Genomic DNA, 9,859 nt, shown 5'->3' with positions numbered 1-9,859 from the left:
TTGACTTAGGGCTGTTTCCTTCCTTCATCGACATTGCCTCCTGAAGCGCTAGTGGGAATCAATGGCCTATGCTGATACCCCCATCCCCGCCCCAGAATTGATGCCTCTGTCTTCACCCCTTCTCTCATTCTGGTCAGGACGTGGTTTCTGTCCCTCTCCATCCTTCTGGGTGGAGTGTGGGTTGAGCTTGGTGCTGGGGTCCAAGGAGTCAGGTTCCAGGGAGTTCCACCGGGTTTTCACTATGAGCAGAGAATGAACCCCCAGAGAGCAGGTGTTCAGTGACAGAGACACCAAAATTCTGGGGAAGTCATGGGCAGGAAGCGAATGAAGATGAGAGGCCTAGGAGAAGAAAACCAGACTGTCCCTCTGTTGTAATCCCCCTTCCTACGTAGTGAAAAACGAGGAAGTTACAGAAGCTGCAAGAAAGAGAAACGGAGGATGGCATATCCAGGAAGACGTAAACGAGATGTGTCCTTTATGCCCACCCCCACAAACTCTCAAGCTCCCATTCACTCAGCGTTTAGAGGTTGAAAAAATGGGGTGTTCCCCAAAACAGACCATCAGACTTTCAGACACAAAGGACTAAATGACCTCTGACATGAGTGTGATTTCTGCCTGTTCCCTCCCACTTCAACCCTCCAGGATATAGTTCTCCATTCTGACAGACTTCCCAACACTGGGCATTGCTGCACAGGGAAGCCAAGAGTCACAGTCTCCAGACTTCACACAGGTAACCGGGCTGGGATTGCAGGGGGTGGGGGGCAGTGTGACAGGGAATGTGTTAGGGATACGAGGAGGGAGGACTCTGGGTCTTGGTTGGAAGGAAATGTGTAGACATAGAAAGATCTTGTGTGGACTTGGGACTGCTCTGACCACTGCACTCTAGTTCAAATTGTGCCTTCCACAATTCCTAGTCAAACTTGGACTCAGATTAAGCCCCATCTTTGACCCCGCTCCCATCTGATTTTCATCCTAGCTCTGGCCTCAGTCCTAACCTCAGCTCTTTGCTTAACAGACTTTGGAGATAGCCTAGATTCAACTATAGTTCTAACCTGAAATATGTATACATGTTCATGTGTGTATAGGCGCACGTATATGTGTATGCACATGTATGTGGATGCTAAAGTCCAACTATGGCTGCAATTCCTCAGGAGCTATATACATTGTTATTGTGTGTGTGTGTGTATTGTATGCATGTGTGTGCACTATGTGTGCAGGTGCCGGTGCATGCGTGTGTGTGTGCGTGTGTTGTATGCATGTGTGTGTGTGTTGTATGCATGTGTGTGTGTGTATTGCATGCATGTGTGTGCACTATGTGTGCAGGTGCCAGTGCATGCATGTGTGTGTGTGTATTGTATGCATGTGTGTGCACTATGTGTGTGGGTGCCAGTGCATGCATGTATGTGTGTGTGTTGTATGCATGTGTGTGTGTATTGTATGCATGTGTGTGCACTATGTGTGCAGGTGCCGGTGCATGCATATGTGTGAGTGTGTGTATTGTATGCATGTGTGTGTGTGTTGTATGCATGTGTGTGTGTGTGTATTATATGCATGTGTGTGCACTATGTGTGCAGGTGCCGGTGCACGCATGTGTGGAGGCCAGAGGCTGACCTCAAGGCTTTTCCTCTATCACTCTCAACTTTATTTTTAAGACACGTTCTCTCACTGAACCTGAAGCTTGCCATTTGGGCTAGTCCATGTACCAGTGAGCTCTCAGGACCTGTGTCTGCTCCCCTCTCACAAGCACTGGGATTACAAGAGTGCCACTCCAGCCAACACTCCAGCCTTTATGTGGGTGCTAGGGGTCCAGGCTCGGGCCCCCCATGCTGTACAGCAAGCGCTTTATCAGCTGAGCCCTTTCCCCAGCCCCACATCGTTTTCCCTTCTTCCCTTCCCCCTCCCTTCCTTCCTGCTCCCTCCTTCCCTCCCTTCCTCCCTTTCTTCTTTCTTCCCCTTTTTCTGTGGTTGCTGTCTGTTTGCTTTTTGAGACAGGGTCTCTGAGCGATCCGGGACTTATCAATTAGGCTAGGCTGACTGGCGGAGAGCTCAAGGGACCCAGCCGGTCTGCCTTCCCGGCACTGGGATTACAAACAGGACACCATGCTTAGCCATTTCTTCCTTTTTTCCCTAAACTTTATTATTTGAATTATATGCACATGTATGTCTCTGTATGTGGGTATAATCATATGTATACATGGGTCTCTGAATGTGGGTGTGTGCATGTGAACCTCTCAGGGTTCAGGAGAGATGAATCTCCCTGGAGTTGGAGTCACGGGCAGTTGTGAGCTGCCCAGTGTGGGAGCTGGGAGCCAGACTCGGGTCCCCTGAAAGAACGTAGCATGCTCTTAACCTCTGAGCCTGCCCCAAACTGTGCACGCTCAGCTCCATTGCACTTCCAGCTTTACTGCAGGCTTAGGCTCAGTCCCTTCTATCCCCTGACTGAGCAGTGATGAAGGTGTCAACATGAGACACAAGGACAAATGCATCTTTATTTTAGACCCAGGAGTAGCACTTTTTTTTGAGATCTTAACATTTAATTTTTTATTAACAAATCTTCAAATAACACTATGGCTTTGCTACAATTTTCATGTGGAGTGATAAGTTCTAGGTTATCTACAGTTTATATCTTTGAATCATAAACCATCACGATAATTTGCTCTTTATTCTTTCTTTCTTTCTTTCTTTCTTTCTTTCTTTCTTTCTTTCTTTCTTTTTTTTTGGATTTTTAGAGACAGGGTTTCTCCGTAGCTTTTGGTTCCTGTCCTGGAACTAGCTCTTGTAGACCAGGCTGGCCTCGAACTCACAGAGATCCGCCTGCCACTGCCTCCCGAGTGCTGGGATTAAAGGCGTGCGCCACCACCGCCTGGCTTCTTTATTCTTTCTATACACAAAAGAATTTAGAATTATTGATAGGTGGCCACGAAAATGCTAAGAAAAGTCCTGAAGACAATGTATTCCAAATGGTCAAATTGATTCTTGAGATATTAATAGATATTATTGGGAAAACGGAAAGCAGGCTTTGGGGCCAGTAAGATGGGTTTGGGTAAAGAAGCTTGCTGCCAAGCCTGCTGACTTGTTCAGCCCCTGGAACCCACACTGTGGAGGGAGAGAACCAATTACCCTCTGGTTTCCACATGTGTACCATGTCACACATGTGCACACACACACAAGCAATAAATGCAAATGCATGATAAACAATAGCAAACCCGCTTCCTGATTTCCTGTGATTTTTAAATGATGGGCTAGATAAAATCAGCTTTCTTTAGACTTTAGCATCTTAAATCCTTCAGAGTCGAACTGTGATATGAGGCCTTTCCAGAGAGGCATCTTCTGTAGGCAAAAGACATTGTCAATAGAACAAAACGGCAGCCTACCAAATAGGGAAAGATCACCAACTCCACATCCAACAGAGGGCTGATTTCCATAATATATAAAGAACCCAATAAACTAGACATCAACAAACCAAAAAATCCAATTTAAAAAATGGGGTATAGATCTAAGCCGAGAATTCTCAACAGAAGAATCTCAAATGGCCAAGAAACACTTAAGGAGCTGCTCTGCATCGTTAGCCATCAGGGAAATGCACGTCAAAGTGACTCTGAGATTCCACCTTGCACCTGTCAGAATGACTAAGATCAAAAATACAAGAGACAGTTCATGCTGGAGAGGATGTGGAGCAAGGGGGCCACTCCCCCACTGTTGGTGGGAGTGCAAACTTGTACAGCTACTTTGGGAGTCAGTATGGCAGTTTCTCAGAAAGCTGGAAATCAACTTACCACAAGCCCAGCAATACCAGCTCTTTGGTATATACCCAAATGATGCTCAATCATACCACAAGGACACGTGCTCAACTATGTTCATAGTAGTTTTATTTGTAACAGCCAGAACCTAGAAACAGCCTAGATGTCCTTCAACTGAGGAATGGATAAAGAAATGTGGTATATTCACACAATGGAGTATTACTCAGCTCTTAAAAACAGGGACACCAGGTAATTTTCAGGCAAATGGATGGAACTAGAAAAAAAATCATCCTGAGTGAGGTAACCCAGACTGAGGAAGACAACATGGAATGTACTCAGTCATAAATTGATATCAGCTGTAAAATAAAGGATAGCTATGCTATAATCCACAGCCCCAGAGAGACTAGGAAACAAGGGGGGCTCAAGGGGGGACGCCCAGATCTCCCTGGGAAGTGGACTGCGGGTGAGTGGGAATGGGACCATGAGAGACCAGGTTCTGGCGGGGGGGAGGGGAGCTGACAGAGCAGGAGAGTACTGAAGGAGACTACTGGAAACCGGGGTGGGGGGGGAATTTGAGGTCAGGCAAAAACCTGGTGCCAGAGAATCTCCCAGGAATCTCCAAGGAAGACCCCAGCTAAGACTCCTAGCAATAGCAGACATGCAGCTTGAACTGGCTGTGCTGTGATTGGACTGGTGCCTAGCCTTGTTTTCATCAGATGGAAACAGATGCAGAGACCCATAGCCAGACATTAGGATGAGCTCAGAGAATCCTGAAGAAGATGGGAGGAAAGGATTGTGGGAGCCAAAGGGGTCAAGGATGTAATAAGAAAACTCAAAGAATCAACTAACCTGGGCCATAGGAACTCACAGGGACTGAACAGACAACTGGGGAGCCTGTGTGGGACTGACCTAGATGTGAAAGTTATGTAGCTTGGTCCTCTTGTGGGACTCCTAACAGCTGGAACAGGGGCTGTCTCTGACCCCTTTACTGGCTTTTGGGACTCTACTCCTCGCACTGGGTCACTTTGCTCAGCTTTAATCCATGGGGAGATGTTTAGTGTCATTGCAACTTGATATGCCATGTTTTATTGATAACTCGTGGGAGACCTGTCCTTTCCTAAACAGAAATGGAGGAGGAATAGATTGGGGGTGGGAACAGAGAGAGGATGCGGGAGATTGAGAGGAGAGGAGGGAGGGGAAACTGTGGCCAGGATATTAAATAAATAAATAAATTTATTAAAGAGAGAGAGAAAAGGACAGACACAGCACATCAGGTTTCTCAAAGGAAATGAGAAGAAAGTCCTTCCACACTTGACATTTAGAAGCAGTGTTTGAGGGTTTGAGGGTATTTGTGTGTTCAGACTGTGGTCAGGCAAGGCATCCTTTGAAAGGCCCTAAAGAAACAGTATGTTGCTGGGCAGTAATGGCACATACCTTTAGTCCCAGCTTTAAGGAGGCAGAGGCAGATGGGTCTCTGAGTTCAAGGCCAGCACGGTTTACAGAGTGAGTTCCAAGACAGACAGGATTAAACAGAGAAACCCAGTCTGGGGGAGGGGACCGGACCCCAAACCCAACAACAACAAAACCCAAACCCCAAACAAACAGCATGTTATCGTCTTTCAAACTCTCTCTCCGGCTGACAAAGCAGCTCAGAGTTGTATGGCCTTAGCTCCAGGTCTATCCCCACCTCAAAGCTGATGCGTTCTGACTTCATGTCTAGCCTCAGCTGTAGACTCAAGCCTACCTCCGTCCTCAGGGTCATGGTAACAGAGGCTCCTTCTCAACTGGACTGCTCCCCTGCAGCCCCAGCCTTGTCTTCAGCTCCACCCTGCTGTTTGTCTCCTTCTTAGATCTAGTTGCACCCCAAACTGACCCCTGGTCTCTCCATTTCAGTTCTGAGAGCCCCGCAAGCGTACGCAAGCGTACGTTTGTCCAAACAAGACAATGACATATGAAAACTTCCACAACTTGGGGAGTGAGGTGAAAAACCAGGAGACTGGAAAAGGTGAGTGGCAAGAAGGGCCGGAGTCTCCCGAGTGCGCTCTATGTCTATCAGAGTTTCGGTTGTCGTTTCTCACCATGCACCAGGGTGCCCACTCCCACTCCCAGAGCCCCTTACATTGCGCGTAGAAGGTCCTCAGGGACACAGGGACAGGAAGAGTGACCTGGAAGGACAGAACTTGCTGTGCTCTGTGGGAGGGGATAGGAGGTGTGCATGGTGGGTCGTTGGGTTTGGAGAAGTTCACCATTTGCTCACACAGTCGTGCAAAGGCTAAGGGTCCAATAATGGCCTGACTGTAGCGGCTGTCCCCAGCTGCCTCTGTGTCCTTGTATTACGTCTCCAACTCTGATGTGACACCTCACGGAGCCCTGCAGTCCCTGTCTGTGTGCTTAATGTCTGTGCGTTCCTGCACTTTGCACACCAGAGGCTGACAGTAGGAGAGGCTTCCGGGGGTGAGGACTCGTTGAGTGGAGTCCCCCACCCCAACTCTTCTTAACCTGTCCCTCCTACGGCACTACCAGGGCCAAACAATCACCCCTTGATAAGGCCCCTGGGGCCCACACCTCCTGTATCTGCACACTCTGGAGCCCTGGTTCTCAACCCTCCCAGTGCCGCGACCCTTTAAAACAATTCCTCACATTGTGGCTACCCCAACCATAAGATTGTTTTTGTTACTTCATAGCTGTAATTTTGCTACTGTTAAGAATTGTAATGTGGATATCTGATATGTGACCCCTGTGAAAGGGTCATTTGACCCCCACAGGGGTCACCACCCACCAACTGAGAACTGCTGCCTAGGCCCCTTACCCTGACACCCTCTTATCTTTCAGCGGTTCCTCCCCAGTCCTTCCTGTGGAATGTCTTCTCGTGGACCCACCTCCTCCTCTTCTCCCTGGGCCTTGGCTTCCTGCTGCTGGTGGTTGTCTCTGTGATTGGATCCCAAAGTGGGTGCCCTCGGCATCGCAGGGAAGAGAGGAATCGCAGGGGTGTTGGTGGGCAGGGAAGGGAGGAATCGCAGGGGTGTTGGTGGGCAGGGAAGAGAGGAATCGCAGGGGTGTTGGTGGGCAGGGAAGAGAGGAATCGCAGGGGTGTTGGTGGGCAGGGAAGAGAGGAATCGCAGGGGTGTTGGTGGGCAGGGAAGAGAGGAATCGCAGGGGTGTTGGTGGGCAGGGAAGAGAGGAATCGCAGGGGTGTTGGTGGGCAGGGAAGAGAGGAATCGCAGGGGTGTTGGTGGGCAGGGAAGAGAGGATCGCAGGGGTGTTGGTGTGCAGGGTGGGCGGAGGCAGCGATGGGTGCAAAGACTTAAGGACAGCAGTGAGGGCCATGGCAATGACAAGGTTAACAGCAGAGACACATAATGGACAGGGACCTGTGTGGGGACACTGGTGGGGACACGAGGACCCATGAAGGGGATGGCTGCTGGCCATGTGACTCATTCTTGTGCATTACCTCACCTCCTAAGCCTCAGTTGGCTCCAGTGCAATCCTGGGTAACAACGGTGTCTGCCCCAGTGCGACCCAGAATGCTACCCTGCATGCAGTGTGCATCTTCGTGCTGCCACAGAGGGGACTGAGCAATCTTGTTCTGACCATTCTATCGTCCCCATCAGATTCCCAGTTAAGGAGGGACCTAGGCACCCTGAGAGCCAGTTCAGAAAACCTCACCTCTTACATGAAGGCTGAACTGCAGGCCCTGAACTCCAAGGGTGAGTTGGGCTCTGACCGGGTTCTGGGCAGGAGTAGGCTGGGCAGGGAGGACAGAGTCCTGATCCAGTCCCTTGTTCCGCAGGTGACAGCTTGCAAGAAAGGATCAGTTCTCTGAAAGTGGACGTGGACGATCACAGGCAGGAACTGCTGGCAGGTGAGAGGCCCGGGTCTCTAAGAGTGGGCAGAGGGTGTGGGCAAATGGGTCCCTGGGGCTGAACCATCGTCTTCCAGGCCGAGACTTGAGCCAGAAGGTGACTTCTCTGGAGAGCACAGTGGAGAAAAAGGAACAGGCCCTGAAAACAGGTTAGAGCTCGGTTTCCTGTACCCTGGGAGGAGGTGTGCGTGTGTGCAGTGTGTGATGTTCCTAGCTGAGCCCTGTGCAGGCCACCTGAGCACCAGGGACTCGCCAAGCAGCTGCGGCAGTAGAGCGCCGTTCTCACGTCCGTCTGTGTGTGTCCCAGATCTTTCTGAAATGATGGAGCGTGTCCAACAGCTGGGGAAGGACTTGAAGGCCCTGTCGTGCCAGCTGGCCAGCCTCAGGAACAATGGTGAGGAGGACAATGGGTGTACTTCTCTGTGGTTTAAGGTCGATGTTACCCTGTGCCGCACCTCAGCCCTGTACTCTCTCTGATGCCTCGTAGGCTCTGAAAGGACCTGCTGCCCCCTTCACTGGATAGAACACGAAGGCAGCTGCTACTGGTTCTCTCAAACTGGGAAGTCATGGCCTGAGGCTGACAAGCACTGCCAGCTGGAGAACGCTCACCTGGTGGTGGTCAACTCCATGGAGGAGCAGGTGTGGCCTCGACGGGCTCTCCTGGAGGTTGTCTGTTAGAGGGAGAAGTCATTCCTCCCCTTTCTTTTCTCCTCAGAGATTTATCAATGACCACAAGGGCCCCGTGCCCACCTGGATGGGTCTAACAGACCAAAACGGACCCTGGAGATGGGTGGATGGGACTGACTTTGAGAATGGCTTCAAGTACGTGTGTTGTCTACGGCTTTTCTCCTTTCCCTGGGACTGTCCTGTCATTTTAGCACATGATTCTGGGGGTTTGGGGGGCCCCTGGTAAGATGGCTGAGGGCTTGACCTCTTGGAGTTGAGAGCCGTTTGTTTTCAGGAATTGGAAGCCACTACAGCCAGATAATTGGCATGGCCACGGGCTGGGAGGAGGTGAGGACTGTGCCCACTTCTCTTACGATGATGGTCGCTGGAATGATGACGTCTGCCAGAGGATTTACCGCTGGATTTGTGAATCAAAGCTGAGCAAAGACAGCTAAGAGTCCCCTCCCCCAACCTATATCTTCAGTGCCATAAGCCTCGGATTTCTGGTACTGGTAATCCCTCTGTCTCGGTATCTCCACCATCTTGAGGCACTTTTTTTTCCAGGATTTTAAGAGGCTAGGTAAAGGCTGGTATCTGAAGAATGTAGTGTTGTGTTTGGAATGGTGTGATTGTTGGAATCCTTATACTGTGCTGTGTATAGTGTACAGCCTATTATTGTCAAGGTTTTTTTTTTTAGTTAAATAAAAAAGATATATACATTCTATGAGTTGCCTGGTCATTGGAGGCTGGGAGCTGGAGAGTTGGCTAGCGTTAGCAAGCCATGGTGGCCACATGCGAGTTGGGTGACTGTTGGCCAGATGATCTGGTTAGAAGCCCCATTTTGTAATTTATAGGTACACAAAGCCTAGGCAATTTATTCTGTCATCCAAGTTTCTGTTACATAGGACTGCTACCATTGGCTGCCTATCTACTCACTGGGAACTGAACTGACCCAGCCTTGAGTACTTCGAAAGCACTGAATGATCTTACTGGTCTGTTATACTCATCCCAAGAGACGGAAGCTGCATTCACAGACGGGTGACAACCCAGAATTACCAAACACTGGGCGACTACAGGATCCTCAGAAGAGAAGCTCTGATGCTAACAACTGAGGGTCCAGCCAGTCAGGGCTCACAGAGGCTCTCAGAATGAGCAGCAGACACAGACAAAGCATTTGTCCGTACATAAGACCTCGACTGATGACAGGAAGGAAAGCTTCTCTAGTGATGGAAGCGTTAGGATGAACACAGACACTCACCTTGGAGGAACTGGGGCAGCGGATAATCTGCTTAGTGGTTTTCTCCATCAGTTTGGACTTAACAGGAAAGTCAAGGTGAAAAACGTTGAGTGATGTAGAAATGAAGTGTGTGAAGGGCTGGAGAGATGATTTGGAAGTTAAGAGCACTGGCTGCTCTTGTAGAGGACCCAACTGCACCCACACAGTGGTCCGTAACCATCTGTAACTCCAGCTCCAGGGGACCTGATGTCTCTTTCTGACCTTCATGGTCACCAGGCATACATGTGTTTCATACATATTTATGAAACATTCATATGCATAATGTTTTTAAAATCTAAAAATATACCCAGCAAA

At 49.5% G+C, this 9,859-nt stretch overlaps 1 protein-coding gene across 1 annotated transcript; it reads left to right on the top strand.

Moving 5' to 3' along the window:
- Positions 1-415: 415 nt before the first annotated feature.
- LOC142860537 (C-type lectin domain family 10 member A-like) lies at positions 416-8,992 on the top strand. Its single transcript, XM_075991930.1, has 10 exons — positions 416-730; positions 5,634-5,745; positions 6,573-6,686; positions 7,352-7,447; positions 7,531-7,602; positions 7,680-7,751; positions 7,910-7,996; positions 8,090-8,241; positions 8,318-8,424; positions 8,564-8,992. Exons 2-10 carry the CDS (start codon positions 5,685-5,687, stop codon positions 8,721-8,723), a joined length of 921 nt encoding a protein of 306 aa, XP_075848045.1. The 5' UTR covers positions 416-730; positions 5,634-5,684; the 3' UTR covers positions 8,724-8,992.
- Positions 8,993-9,859: the final 867 nt, after the last annotated feature.

Source organism: Microtus pennsylvanicus, chromosome 11, assembly GCF_037038515.1.
Source record: "Microtus pennsylvanicus isolate mMicPen1 chromosome 11, mMicPen1.hap1, whole genome shotgun sequence".
Classification (NCBI taxonomy): domain Eukaryota; kingdom Metazoa; phylum Chordata; class Mammalia; order Rodentia; family Cricetidae; genus Microtus; species Microtus pennsylvanicus.
Note: the sequence above shows the minus strand (reverse complement) of the source record. Positions and strands in the feature narration are given on the sequence as shown.